At 34.1% G+C, this 15,709-nt stretch overlaps 1 protein-coding gene across 1 annotated transcript; it reads right to left on the bottom strand.

The window, feature by feature from the left end:
* Positions 1–536: 536 nt before the first annotated feature.
* On the bottom strand, positions 537–7,489 carry SCG2 (secretogranin II). The gene is made up of 2 exons (XM_014059983.2): positions 7,350–7,489; positions 537–3,097 (listed from the first exon to the last, which is right to left on the bottom strand). The coding sequence occupies exon 2, from the start codon at positions 3,081–3,083 to the stop codon at positions 1,278–1,280; it is 1,806 nt and encodes a 601-aa protein (XP_013915458.2). The 5' UTR covers positions 3,084–3,097; positions 7,350–7,489; the 3' UTR covers positions 537–1,277.
* Between the last annotated feature and the right edge of the window lie 8,220 nt (positions 7,490–15,709).

Below are 15,709 nucleotides of genomic sequence, written 5' to 3'. Positions count from 1 at the left end.
TCTAAGTTGATGACTATTGCACCTTTTGTGTCTTTTGGATGGTGACAATGAAATTTAAATAATAGATGACTAATTTTAATTTTCAAATTACAAAAAGAATGAAAAAAATAGTTTGGTTCTATCTCAGTGTATTATTTATAATTAATCAAGGATGTCAATTTAATTCATAGTCTTCAACTATCTTCCCTTGATACAATATTTACAAATGAGTTTTAGAGTTGATATTTTACTTCACGCAACATTATAATATTATAGAAACAGAAAGAGAGGCTTAAAGATGAATTATGGATTTTTCTCCTTCTTCAGTTAGTTATCCTCAGATAAAATGTTTCTACCAACTACTGTTAATTTATAAAACATAGTGTTCTATTGGTAATGTATTTGAGAGCTGATTTTGAAAAAGTGACATCATTAAATGGTGTAGTTGTTTGCGATCACTGGAAAATTAAAATGATTATTCTTTAAAGCACAATTATTTTACCTAAGCTAACCTTGTAAACAAACAGTTTAATTCAGGCAAAACAAAACACAGTCTATTGTCCAGAAATAATATTTATTCATTGACCTTAAAACACAGAATAGAAAAAGCTTTGTAAATAAAACTATATATATACTGTATATATTATATGTATATGAATGCTTTATTTTTATTTGGTACTTCACAAAAAAACACTACAGACAATAACAAAATATTTCAATTCATTTAAAAAACCCCTATTTTGTTGGCCAATCTGCTTTGATCAAGATGTCTCAAGATTTACTGTTTGGCAGTTTTTATTTCATAAACTTGTTTCTTAAAAAAATTGAAGAAATTTGTTATTTGATCAAGTTTTCAAACATTTAGAGATACTCACAAACCACAGAACAGCTCATAGGAGTTTATACAGACTGTTCAGTGCCAAATCATCCATCATGGTGACCAATTGAGACACAAAACCAAACTACTTTTGCACCTGAAGGAGTCATCTGGGCACAATCATTTCCACAAGCAATATAGAGCATTTTCTGGGAGCTCACAGATCTCACCTGTGGAAGCTCCTGCAATTGCTGATGTTCAAAACCACATGCAGAGACTACAGGAGCAGCTATCATTGAGGCCCATAAGCTCTTCTTTCATACAAGTAATATTACTCATGAAAAGGGAAGTGCCAGAATTCTTGTGGGCAAAAAGCAGCTAGGTATAATGCCTGAACATGCCTCAAATTCTTAAAAAAAAGTAAATCACAACTGAATTGGGGTATAATTTAATCCAACGAGGAGAAATAATATTTAAACAACTACATGTTTTCCATTGCCCTTTTGGTAATGTGTTCTCTTCCCTTTTCAGACTTTTCCTGGTTTAGATATTCCAGAACTTTTGCTAGCATTTCTTCATCCATATATGGCCTGTTCTGGGTGTCATCATTCTCTTTAGCCATTGGCAGCCTTTTGCTGAATAAAGTGAATTTATCTGGTTCATGACTTCCTATTTGGTCTAGATGGTCATGTTCAGATGAAACTGCGAGTGGAATTTCTTTCTTCAGACCTGCATTGATAACTTCAGGATACTTTGTCAACATCTTGACTAAATAGTCTGACAACTCTTCTTCTTTTCCATTCAATGATTCTTGTTTCAGTTGCCTTTCTAAACGGTTAAGCCAGGCCACTTTGGACAGTATCTTTTGATCAGATCTTGCAGGCAGGTACCATTTTGGCAATCCATTTTCTTGATTTATTTGATGTCCAGGATAAGGAGGTTTTTGATTGCCAACATTTTCCATCCCTAAAAGATTTATAATGTCTTCAACATTCAGGTTTTCTGGCAGATTATCTGGGAGAACATTAAATCTTTGCTTTTGATAACCATGTAAGGAGTCCATCTTATTTTTGAATAAGTCTGACTTTTCTAAATTAATTTCAGGAATTTCATCAATATCTTCAATCAGTTCAGGTTCTTGTTCCTTTTCATTCTGATGTGTATCTCCGGATTTCAACATTTCAATTAAATCCTCAGGTGGGATCTGTAAATTTCTTGAGATTTCTATCAACTGATAAACTGCTTGAGGATCAAGCTGTTTTTCAAAGTATTTGACCGCCCTTTTGTCTTCATTTTGGTTGATTCCCAATATATTCCCTCCTGGTCTATTTATCATCTTTTTCAAATAATAATCCATCAACTGTGAAACATCTTCCAGGACTTGATTTTTATTCTCTTTTTTCAAGTCATCTTCCAGGATACCTGCTCTCTTTATGTCATCATTTATCTCTTCATTTTTCTCAATTTCTTCTTTACTATCTCTTATTTCTTCTTGAGTTTGACTTTCCACTTTTTCTTCTATTGGGTTCCAGTCCTCTCCTCCAACCACATCTTCATAAGCAATGTTATTTCCTTTAAAAGCGTCATCTTCCTCATCAGCATATAGCTTTTGTTCCTCATTAAACCTTTCTTTGTTCAGATTATGAGGTGCCATCATTTTCCCCAGCTCCTGAAATACAGATTCTAAAGTGGCGAGACTTTGGGGTGTGTACTGTTCTTCCACTATTTCATTTGTTCTTTTGTAAGGACTATCTCTTGAATTATCTTCAATGTAGGCATGTGGCACCTTAAATTTTTTATGTGTTGGGGCAGGCCAAGTACGATCATCATAATCATCCATTATTCCATCCAGAAAGATATTGTCTGAATTCAGGGGATTAAGTTTATTTTCTTTTGAGACAACTTTTGATTCTTTCTCTCTTTGTCTTAGGGTTTCCAACATTGTCTTAACCCACTGGGAATCATCTTCCGGGAAAGTCTCCCTTTGGTTGTCGGATAAATAGCGTTGGTTTTTGCTTTCTTTTGACTGTAGAACAAATGGAGCATTTTGAAAGGAATTATAATCTGGACTTTCTATATTGCTGGTTTGTTTTCTTAGATTTTCTATGTATTCCAGAGCTTTGATCATATCTGGGCTTGGAAGCCTTTGCAGGTTTTTCATTACATAGTCTGGATCATTTTGAATGTTTTGAAAACGTTGAAATGAAGCGGCATTGGCATAAGAGATCATCAGAAAACCTTGGACAAGAGGCAAAAGTATTCCAAGGCAGGAGATTTTATCAGCCATATTTGAAATGTTTCCTTAAAATAAAGGGAAAAAATGAAAATTAATACAGAGATGTACATTTTAAATATCTTATATAGTCAAATATGGACGGCAATAATAGTTCTAGACTAAAGTAATTTATAAGTTACTTCAAGTTGAATTATATTTATTTATTAAGTTAGGTTCTGAGATCAGAAAAATGAAATTGAATTACCAATAGTTTATACAAATAGTTACAACTAACTATATTTGCATATAGCTATGTAGAAGCTATTCCTTGTAATTTAGTATAATGCATAAAAGACCAGGTCCACAATTGAAGGTCTAATTATTTATTGCTAAATAGCCTATGCACACAAATATTTTCAACTAATGGTTACCTTCTGCTTGGTGTTAGATAAGGATCTATGGAATTCAAGGGGACTTTGACTTAGTCTGTTTGTGTCTATGTAGGGATTCTAGGCTAATCCCTCTTTTAACTCCACCCCAGGTTCTGCTACTCCTTCTACAAATTGTTCTGTTTCCCTTATTGTTTGACAGTCTTAGATATTTGAATAAATAATCATGAAGCCTATCTCTAATTTTTAAATTATACTTTATGTGGTACAGCTCTTATTTATTAAACAATACTATTGATTTTCTAGACAGACCCTTAAATTCATTATATTATGTATTGCTATAAACTTAATACATCTAAATTTTGAACAAAACATTTTCAGAATCTAAAATTAGTTATCAAAATGGTTCAGGGGTCATCAAGGTATCTGTGAAAATTTGCCTTAATGTTTCCCAGGCTTTCTGCGCCCCCTGACCTTTTACTTTTTTTAACTTTTAGTTGAAAAAAGGAAGCTGACACTTTGCAAAATTCAGAATCAGTCACCATCATTATTTTTAATTCCAATAATTTTTCTGGGCCCCAATGGGTGCCATAAATTTGATGAGTGGTTACATTCCACTGCTTGCCTAAAAGTCTACTTACTAGCCTAGAAAAGGGACAAACTAAGTCAGAGTAGTAAGCTTCCCTTGCATTTGGGGGGGGGGGGCTGAAGGATATGGCAAGATTCTGATAAACTTGTAATTTCTAACTGATTATGTCCTTCCATAACATTTGTTTCCTTTAAATGAAGAAGCCCAGCCCTTCAAGCAGCCAGTTTGTGGGAGTATTCATAGCAAATTCTCAAAATTCCAAATGTGCCCACTAATCCAAAATGGTTGGCATCAATGAATAAAAATAAGTCTATTGTGATCACTCTGTAAATAATAAAATAATAAGCTCAGACTTATTAATAAAGTAAAGTCATATAATTGGAGCAGTTGATAAGTAGTGTTAGTAAATAAACACAATGAATACAACAAATGGGAATAAATATTTTATGGAAAATAAATCTTTGTCTCTGTCACTAAATATTTATAACATACTCCCAAGTGCAAAATTAAAACAATCTTGATAGTCAAGCCAGCTTTTTCCCTTGACAAAGAATATAGAATTTAATTGCTAGTCTGGATTATGTTTTTATAATGTTTATTACAGCCAGATTTATATAGTGCATAAACTAAGAAAACAAGGTAAATGCTTAATCAAAATAAAAATATGTCCATACAATAATATATGAAATATTGACAAATGTAGGTTTTCCTACCTACAGTTTCACAGAACATCTCAGTTTATTGATTTACTTATTCCAAAACATTGCACTCAGAAAATAGAACTAAAAGTAAAAAATAAGCAGACCTTAAAAAAAATAAAGACCTAGACTTTTAAGATAATTTATTTTGAAATATATTTTATTGTTTTATTTTTAACAGAAGAACATTTTTCAAAGAAAGATTAGCAAATATCAGTCAGACTGAGAGGCTATATGCACTTCCCTAATATTTCACCATATATATGCTCTTAATGAAAAAATATTTTTTGTCTCAAATGCATTTAAGTAAGCCTAGAATTCTATTGAGACAGAGAAATTCTGAATAGAACACTAAAACCTTCTGGCTTAAATAAACCATTTACTAGACTGTGGCCATTTGCATTGGTAAATAAGTATTTCATATTTATGTTAATAGGATTATGTTAATAGTGGGAATTATTTTTTAAGGATCCTGTTCACAAAAAGAATAGTACACAATTCACATGGGATTTAACCATTCTAATTATAACATGATTGATCCAATATATTTGCTTATTCAGAGTTATAAATGTTACCTCTCTAGCATTTGGCTGTATCATCTATGGGTAGACGCAGAATAGTGGGTTAAGCATTATATATTATTTTTGTAGAAATGGAATCTTTCCTCCTCTTTTATTATAATCTTTCCTCCTCTGTTATGCACACACACACACACACACGCATGCACACATACACACACACGATCATCTTTTTTAAAAACATTTTTTGATTATTGGACTAAAAGGACAGAATTCCTGTTTATTTAAATCTTGCTGAAAGAAATTCAAAGATTTTAGACAGAAATTGCAATAAGCAGACCAGAGAAAAATCAAATCCAGAATAGACATACAATAGTATGTGCTTGATTCAACTTTTTTTCCAGTCTATTCATTTTTCCTCATCCATTTTACACTTTAAAATATCCTGTTGATATAATAGTAGTTCATGAGGTGGTGGAAAAAAATTCAGTAATGCTAGTTTCTCTTACTCTGTTGTAAGTAAACACACATATACCACATAAGGCTAATTATGCCATTCAAGTAAAATAGACTTGGTTTGCAGCACAGCATGACATGATTTTACATATTGAGCTAATTAAAATACTATAATAGAATTGCTTTACTTTTCTCCAACAATGTTCCAAGTAAGAATTTAGATTAATAAAAATACTAGTTAATTATCTGTTAATTCTCAAGACTCTATTCAATATCCTTTCAAAATAGGAGAGAGTTTCTATCTTTGTCAAGATCTTTAAAAGAGAATAGTTGTTCTTACTTTACAATAAATATTGCAGTCCGAATGCTTGAATGGCTTTAGTCAAATAGTTTTTAAATTCTAATGACCCATGAAAGCCTGTGGAATAAATGTAAATGAGATAGCAGAGTAAAGCAAATAAAGAAAGACAAAATGTGAATTATTGTATGGGATCCAATTTTACTGCTAGTTAATTATGGAGAAATCAGTAGGACTTAAGTGATATACTTAAACCCTTGTGATTTTAGTGAAGCTGTATGGATTTCACTATAGTTGACTGGAATATTACCAAGCTAATAGCACCATTTTAAAATTATTGAACTGATTGCTAGTTGCTTTGGATTGTTTCTAGACATTTTAAGCAAAACTCTTATTTTTATCCTGTACTCTGGCAGTCACTCTGAACTACAATTGTGCTTAGTAATGAAGATTTATTGCAAGGTAAAATAATGTTAAGTTCCATACATGAACAATGAGCAAAATGCATCAAAATTTTATAGTATTTAAAACAGCTTTCTTTTATCTTATTGTATGCTTCAGTTGGTATATTTTTACGCTAAAAGTGCCATCTTTTACTTAAATGAATACATATAAAAAGAAAATATTTAAGGACTTTCCATTGAATTGAATTTCAAATTCAATTCCAGTATCTCCAAATAACTGCTTATTTAAAAAAATCCTCTAGTTTCCTTTACTTCTGTATAGACATGAATAATATCCTTGAATAGAATGGTAAAACTCTTAATATGGTCAATGTACTGAGGCTTTTAGGTTTTAATATATTCAATAGAATATACTCTTTTCTGAATATTCAGTAGGAATTATGCAGAGATCCAGTATACCTATTTTATCCATAAAGACAGGCATTTAACCATAAATTTATAAATTTTACTTTTATCCAACTTAGAATATTAGAAATCTTATCTTATGTGGAAAAACAAAGTGTTAGGACTATTATGTTTTAAAATATAGTGACTTATTTATGAGATTTAGTTGCACTAACACTGACTAAAAATCAAGCTTTATAAATACATGTTTCTGAATTAAACTATTAAAAATGCTCAAATATTGTTTCCTATTCAAGAGTTTTTAATAACTCTCAGGTATAATTATCAACACTATTATTGGTCTGGTTCTTATTAGTTTTGATATATGGTTAAATCACAAAGTATGAAAAATATATTTAACATCTACATACAACCCTGTTTCTGTGCTACTAACTGAAGTGCATCAGGTTTCAATTTCATACGTTTTCTGACTAGGTAATTGCTGCTTCTAGCTTATTCTGTTGGAAAGCTGCCTACAGAGAACATATAGATTGACTCTTTCATTTGATTTGTAGATTAAAAGAGAAAGCATACATTCTTACCTGTGTCTGAGGCAATCTAAAGCATGATATTGACTATATCCATTCGCTCCGAGTTTACAGACTGTTTTCAGCACCAGGAGAGCTCCCTCTGCTTATAGTGTACATCACCTGACTCTTACTGACAGACTGACGTCACCCCAACCGGTTGGGGAAAAAACAAAAAAACGACTTTCCTTTAGAGAAAGAACAGTACAGAAAAAGCGTCGTTTGGCTTCACTATTTGAAGGGAGGAAAGAAAAGATTTCCTTTGTATGTTTACGCCACCTGTCTTCCTCTAGGGAAAACTGCATTCTTCTTTGCAATTAAGCAGCCCCTGAAAACCTTTTAAAAATGAGGAGTCTGGTCAGCAATTTATATATTTCCCTGTCGCCTATTCCTTAACAGGAACCTGCAGGAATTAAGGTTGATATGGACCTCCTGAGAACAGAGAGGGATTTACAGGAAACTGGCAAGAATTCCGGATTCCCAAATATTTAAAAACTGCTATAGTAGAAGAATCTCCAGTTGCACTCTGTAGGTTTCAAATGATGCAGCTGAAAGTATGAAAGCTTGAGAATAATCTGGGGGGAAATGTGACAGAATGGTGATATATGATCACATTTAGTACTGAATACAAATGATTAGGTTTTTCAAAAATATAAGCCTGTCCTTTGCAGCAGATTCTATTTAGTGAATCTCACTAAAAACAAATGCAAGAGAGGGATTTGATTCTACTGCTGCTTTCTAATACATTCATTTGATTTGTTTTGGAGGAGTTTCTCTTAAAGCCTGTAATGAAATTATAATGAAACACACAGAGAGGCACAAACGTGATGAAAATAATGAACCTAATTATTTTTCACTATGTAATTATAATGAGATATCTGATAATATCATTGCAACAAACTATAAATTTTAAGCTTCCATCTGTAGCAGCTCTAATTTCATTGAGGGAAGTTTATATGGAAAAAGCAAAACATAAATATAATCTTGCACAAAGACCTCAGATTCATGAATCTGTCTTTTATTTTCCAGTAGTAATTCATCACAGGGATTTGCCACCCTAACATATTATTAGAATGCTATTTTGGATCATCAAAGTAGCAGCCTTTTGCCTTTTAGTGACCCCATGGCCAAGTTTATTAACTTTTGTTTTGAAACGTCTAGAAGTACCAACTGCCAATCCCTGCTTTAAATGAAAAGTGATTATCTAAACATGGTTTATAAGGAAGAAGTGAAGATTTCTCTCATTCCTAAGTGCAGAACATACTGTGTATTTAACTTATCAGAAAGCAGATTCTGGTTGAATATTAGGAAAAAAATTCCCAAATAAAAGAAATTTGACAATGAAATCTGTTATCCAGAAAGATACATAACTTCTATTCAACTTGATATTACTCCCATATGGAATTAACTTCAGATTATTTTTCTATAGAATTCAACTAATACAAAAAAACACAATTTTTTGTATGATACTAATTCTGAACAAAATACTGGTATATGTTTTCTGTTTTGATATTATTGATAGTATTATTGGCATGAATTTTAGATTTAAATAGCCAATTTCCATACTGACTATCAAGGGTCTATAAACAAAATAGAACTACAGCAGTAAGAAAAACATATTTTCAAGGAAATACCTGGAAAGGACAGCAATAGGATGCCACAATGGTAGCCAAGTATATTGCTTTTTATATTTCTCATAAAAATGCATGGTAACAACTGTTTACTTAGGTGAAAGGAATGTGATCCTGGATATTGCTTTGCTTTAACATTACATAGCTATGGTGTAGTAGTAAGTCATCTGTTTTGGTAGCAGAGGCAATGTTTTAATGTTATTTTTTCTGCTACTGAGGATGTGATCCAGTGAGCTGGAGATTACATGATACGAGTAGAACAAACATGTGATCCATTATTTTGGGATTTTTTTTAGAAGGGTTGAGATTTTAAAATGGCAATAGCTGTAGCCCTTTTATTAGGATTCCTTTTTTTTTTGCTAAAATAATAAAATAAAAACAAAAACCAGTTCTCTTGCTGCTACAGTATATAGTCATGGATACGCCTCCATTTTGTCTTCAAAATGAAGAATAATAAAACAATGAAAATTCAAAGCACATACTGGTAGGAAATTATTGGAACTGAAATCTAACACAACCAGAGTGTGGCCCAGTTGGGGAAAATACTGTAGTCTACATTGACTTTTAGAAATTCTCCAGAGTTACAAGTCATTTGTGTTATACCTCTGAGATATGGTCACTCTTTTTTCTTTAAAAAAAGATTTTTAAAATTGATGGCCATAGTAAAAGGCGCATTAACATCCTAAGTATTAGTATTTTCAGTATATAAAAACAGAGCTCTACTAGATAAGGTATTTGAGGTACAAAGTCAGCTACTTCAATTTGATAGCAACATAAACCATCTTGGAGCTGTTCTCTTTTTAAAATTTGTGTTTTTGAACATGTCATTTTCCCAACCTTTAATTTTAATCTAGTTTGATTTTTTTTTTGCAAGATGATAGCAAAATAAGTTCCCAAATACAAAACTACTAATATAGACTTTGCAAATCTGTTTTGAACAAATGTTATGTATCTCCCATAAGAATTGCAGAAGTCTTCTTACTGGATCAAGGAATTAGGATTTCAGTGGCAGCTCTGAGTCAGACAGCAGTGTTTGAGTCTCTCTGTATGTGTGCTGTGTGTGTGTGTGTGAAAAAAGATAATGAGAAAGTCTGAGTCATACTGTAGAGAGAATATAGGGAATAAAGTAAGGCAGTAAATGTGAATGAAAGGAGGAACGGTTTTGTGCTGTCATTTCTTCATATCCAAATAACATTTATTTTTAGTATTTCAGAATTGGAAAAGAAAACCCCTTATAATGTTAGATTGATATATGTAATTATATAGCTATAGATAGGTGCACATATGTTCACATACTTAATTTGCCACTTAATCACTTTTAACATTTTAGGAGACATTTGAGAAGTACTTGTGAATAACAAAAGAACTGTTTCAAAGAGCTAGAGTAGTTATTAAATTTTGGCTTTTCTGATGTATTCAACTTCCATGAATCAACTGGGGCTATCTAGTTATGTGCATCCATTTGTTGCCAGCCTCGCATCAATGTGAATGCTGGGTTGAATTATGGTTACTGAATAATACTTTAATATGATCTCTCTCCCTCCCTCTCTCTCTCCCTCCCTCTCTCTCTCCCTCCCTCCCTCCCCCCTCTCTCTCACACACACACTTCACAGTAGTTAGTACACCCCCTCACATTTTGCAAATATTTAAATATATCTTTGTGATAACACTGAAGAAATGACACTTGGCTCCAATGTAAAGTAATGAGTATACAGCTTGTATAACAGTGTAATTGTGCTGTCCCCTCAAAATAACACAACACACAGCCATTAATGTCTAACTGTTGTACTCGCTTTTGTTGCCAGAAGTTTAGACATTAATGTTTGTGTGTTGTGTTATTTTGAGGGGACACATGAAAAGATATACTTAAATATTTACAAAATGTGAGGGGATATACTAACATGTTGTGGCCCAGCAGGAGCCGTTGGAGCTGCCATCAGACTCCGACAGCGAGGGGCCCTAGGAGTCGCCTCTGGAGGATGTGGAGGACCCTGGACAAGGTTCCGACTCCGAGCAGGGTGCAGAGAGGCTGGTTGGCCACCAGGAGGCACCTGAGCCTTGGACCAGTGGGGAGGAGACAAGGGAGAGTGAAGCAGAGGCCAGTAGTGAGTTGTTCCTGGATGCACGCCATCGAAGAGCTACTAGGCATCAAGAACAATTACTCAATTACAGGAGGTAATTGCGCTCAGCTGGTGGTCATTAGGTTCCTCTCCAGACTATAAAAAGCTACTTGTGCACATGCCCCTCTTTGCAGAAGTCAATACAGAATCAATTGTCGGAGAACTTTGTGTGAGCTTGGCAGGCTGGATTACTGCCAAGCCTTATCTGTGTTTATTGCTGCCCAAGCTTGTCTGTGCTGGGTTGCTGCCAAGGACCTGTTGGTCTGTTAATTAAATGCCGTAATTTATCTCTGGCTCGGAGTGTGCTTTGGTGTGGAATGAGGGGGGTCAGAACACTAACTTATGTTAGATACTGTATGTATGTGTATATGTGTGTCTGTGTGTATGTATGTATGTATATATATATGTGTGTGTGTGTGTGTGTGTATGTATGTATGTATGTATGTATGTATGTATGTATGTATGTATGTTATATTTGTGCTGATAAATAAATAAAGGGAGACTAGTATAGATCTATTTCAAGCTATTTAGCTCTCATCAGCTAGCCTTACCCTTACGGGGAATCGAACCTGTGCTGTATTGCCTCTTAGGCAGATGTGTTAACCACTGAGCTACAGAGCTTGACTCCTTATCAGCCAGGCCAGGGTGAAAGGTATATATTTAAAGTCACAACCCCTGGTATGCCCAAATATGGGAGGAAGATCACTACTTCCATTCTCTGTCCTTCGGCTCGTCACAAGAGACCATCCAGACAGAAACCCAATATTTTTTACTGTTGCCTTTTTGTTACATTTGTTATATTTGTGCTGATAAATAAATAAAGGGAGACTAGTATAGATCTATTTCAAGCTATTTAGCTCTCATCAGCTAGCCTTACCCTTACGGGGAATCGAACCTGTGCTGTATTGCCTCTTAGGCAGATGTGTTAACCACTGAGCTACAGAGCTCGACTCCTTATCAGCCAGGCCAGGGTGAGAGGTATATATTTAAAGTCACAACCCCTGGTATGCCCAAATTTATTTTTATTTATCAGCACAAATATAATAAATGTAACAAAAAGGCAACAGTAAAAAATATTGGGTTTCTGTCTGGATGGTCTCTTGTGACGAGCCGAAGGACAGAGAATGGAAGTATTGACCATACATACATATGGACAACCTAGTTTAATGTTACTTACATTTAGATTTCATACATATACACTATCATTCATATACATATATACATATACACATACACGCATGCATCTATGGGCGCATGTGGACACGTACACACACACATTCTAACTCATGTTAGACTAGGTTGGCCAAGTAATCTCATTCCTCAACAAAAAAGTGTCCAAACAATTGATTAGAAGGTGTAAAGTCATCACCAGCAGAGCAGTTTTTGCTTTTCTTCTCATCCTACTAGATCCCTTCTACCAGGCACAATAGGATCTCTTGTTAATGGTGGAATATCTTAGTAAGATGTATAGCATAGCATTTTCTATGTGACTCCATTGCAGAGATGAATGGATCTCTTTAAAACATTTAATTCTTCTAATTATAAAAAAAGCAACTTTATTGCATTCAAATTTAAGAAAAAGCTGCTCATAAAAGTTACTATATTTAAAAAACAGAGATAAAGCTTTGGAAGATACTACAAAGGAAGTTCTCATTGTTCTTTAATGGGGAATTTGTTGCTTAGAATCATGTTAAACATTGGAAAAATAACTCTATTGGTCCAGACTGACATACAACCAATTGGCAGATACTGTACATATAACCAGACAATAACTTAGATGAATACATACCAGAAAAATAACAAAAAAATCTATGTGCATAGTTATTTGGAGGATGAAATACAGGAATCAGCACTAACATGGATGATTGGCACTGACAAGAGGCCTTGAGAAAATATAATATGGATTAGATCAAGCTCAATAGTCTTGGTTGACAGAAATAATATGCCAAATACAGCTGTCTTTTTAAATTTCTCATTCATCTGTTTATTTTATTGAGACAAGTTACAATGCTTAATCTGAATATGAGTTATGATTCTGCACAATTGAATGCTTACAAATAACTTCAAAATCAGTAATCCAAAATGAAGTGGTAAGAATGCACTTTATTTGTTCAATTACTTTTAGATGTACAAGATGATTCAGATTAATATAAGGCATTTGTATTGTTAGGATGTTTTTGTGCACTTCTTGTTTCTTTAGAGAAAACTTCATTAATTCATAACCTTCAGTGCTATGGTATCCATCAAACCTTACAGTGTCAGAATGACAGGTAGTTGTGTTTCAAGCCTGCCCACTGCACTTCTGTCAGATACCACAAATCAATCTGATTTATAGCCTTGCAAATCAACCAATCAAGTCATGGAGACTTGAAATCAGTTTCGGTAGAGTCCATCTCTTTGCTTCTGCTTGATTTATACCCATTTTATCTTCTTCATAGAAGCAAAAACATTCTTGCCGTAGTACCAGATTGCATGGAGAAAACCTGATAAACATACAGTAAGTAGTGAGGCTGTATTAATAAGTAAGTAGTGAGGCTATAGTAGTAAGTTTAGACTCACTAAAGTAGGTAGTGTAGAAATGTGGGATCTCAATCTTTCATCTTCACTTTTTATTTGATAAGAGTTAGAATAAGGTTAAGCGACTGCTACTTCAATAGCATCTGATGAATATAATGGGGCACTTTTCTGTAAATTCCCTGCATTCATATATAGTAGAAAAGTATTTATGGTTTTTTATAACATTACAGCTATAAGACACTTGAAGAACACTGTCAGTTATAGTAGAAATAAATAACCTAGACGAATACCTTTCTGTGGTTATCCTAATTTGAGGAGTTTGTCATATTTTGAGGATAATTGGGGATGGGAAAGCTATGCATTTGATTCAAAAACTGGTTGACTGACTGAGGAAAAAGGTGGAAATCTATGTAGATGAGATACATGGTAACAGTGACAATTAAGGAATATCACTTTCACACAGATAAACTGTGTGAGAGTTGAATGCTAAAAACATCCTGGATTGGTGAATATAACCCACTGAGGATCTGATGAAACCACAGGAATTTTATCTGACATGTTTTGTTTGATGTTTCATGAATAGCAATGTAACCAAATAATTATCAATAAAAGTATGTAATTTTTATGAATTGAATAATACAATAATTTCTTAAGTTTCTATATCCAACCAAAACCTAATAAAGCTATTGTTTTAGCACAAATGTTTTCGTAGGTTCAAGAAACCTTGAGATAGCTAAGTAGGAATCTTTCCAACTCTTTGTTAAGTTACTTAAAAAAAACATTGCACTGGGTTTCCAACTATCATGTAATTCACTGAACTCATCATGATTAACTTTCTTATGTTCTTTAAAGATGGCTTATTGAAAAACTAGAAATCTATCTTTTTAAAATGGTGCAGTACTCTTTTAGCGACCGGAAGTTCTCCAGGTGGACAGACGAGGGGTGTGTGAGCTCTGAAGAGTCTCACATGAACTCTGTCTGACAAACCAATTCCAAGATCCTTTTTGGATCAGAACCCCCCATGGGGGGGTGAAGAAGGGGCAGTGTCTCATCAGATCCAGAAGGAGTGCAACAGGTCCCTCGTAGGTCGGAGATTTAGCAATAGCAATAGCAATAGCAGTTAGACTTATATACCGCTTCATAGGGCTTTCAGCCCTCTCTAAGCGGTTTACAGTGTCAGCATATTGCCCCCAACAACAATCCGGGTCCTCATTTTACCGACCTCGGAAGGATGGAAGGCTGAGTCAACCTTGAGGCGGTGAGATTTGAACCGCTGAACTGCAGATAACAGTCAGCTGAAGTGGCCTGCAGTACTGCACCCTAACCACTGCGCCACCTCGGCTCATTTACTCTCTGAATCAGAGTCAGGGCAGCAGCATGGCAATATGGTTGCACAAGAAGCTGGCTTCTAGCCAAAGCAACTGAGCAGGAGTGTCCAGGATGAGATGAAAGCCCAGTAAGAAGATCTAATTAACTCACAGTCATAAATCAGAACTTGGAAAAGGCAAAGAACCTTGAGAGTATAAATAATATTAATGGACAGATTTGGATTTTGGCAAAAAGAAAGAAAGAAGGGGGAAAATGGAGGGTTGAACCACTAGCCCCAAAAGAGCCATTTGCTTGAAATGCGTGTGGACAGAAATCTGGACAGAAAAGGAGAAAGTAGAGAAGTAACAAACCCACTCAAATACAAACTCTAAATTTGGTTTTGGATTTGAAAAGATTGTGTTTTTAAAAGAGACTAGGCGGTTGAAATGAAAATCAAAACATACTGAGGAGATTTGCTTCATTCGATTTTCTTCTAACTAACATATCTCAAGCAACTCCAATTAATGAGAGGTGGAATGTAACAAGGGATAAAAAATCAAGAAAAAGCACTATTTTCTCACTGATAACCTAATCTTACCCATGCAGCAAATGAAATACGAAATCCTGAGCAGGAAAGTTTAATTAACCAATTGCCATAAATCAGAACTTGGAAAAGCAGGAGGCAAAGAGAAACATACCGGAATTTGGCTCTATGCAAGTTTGTTCCAATTAATATATTTTGAGCAACTATAACCAACGAGAGGTGGAAGATAAAAAGGGAAAAAATAATAAAATCAAG

This window comes from Thamnophis sirtalis, unplaced genomic scaffold (assembly GCF_051295495.1).
Source record: "Thamnophis sirtalis isolate CommonGarterSnake01/CBP01778 unplaced genomic scaffold, rThaSir2_p1.2 scaffold_11, whole genome shotgun sequence".
Lineage (NCBI taxonomy): Eukaryota > Metazoa > Chordata > Lepidosauria > Squamata > Natricidae > Thamnophis > Thamnophis sirtalis.
Note: the sequence above shows the minus strand (reverse complement) of the source record. Positions and strands in the feature narration are given on the sequence as shown.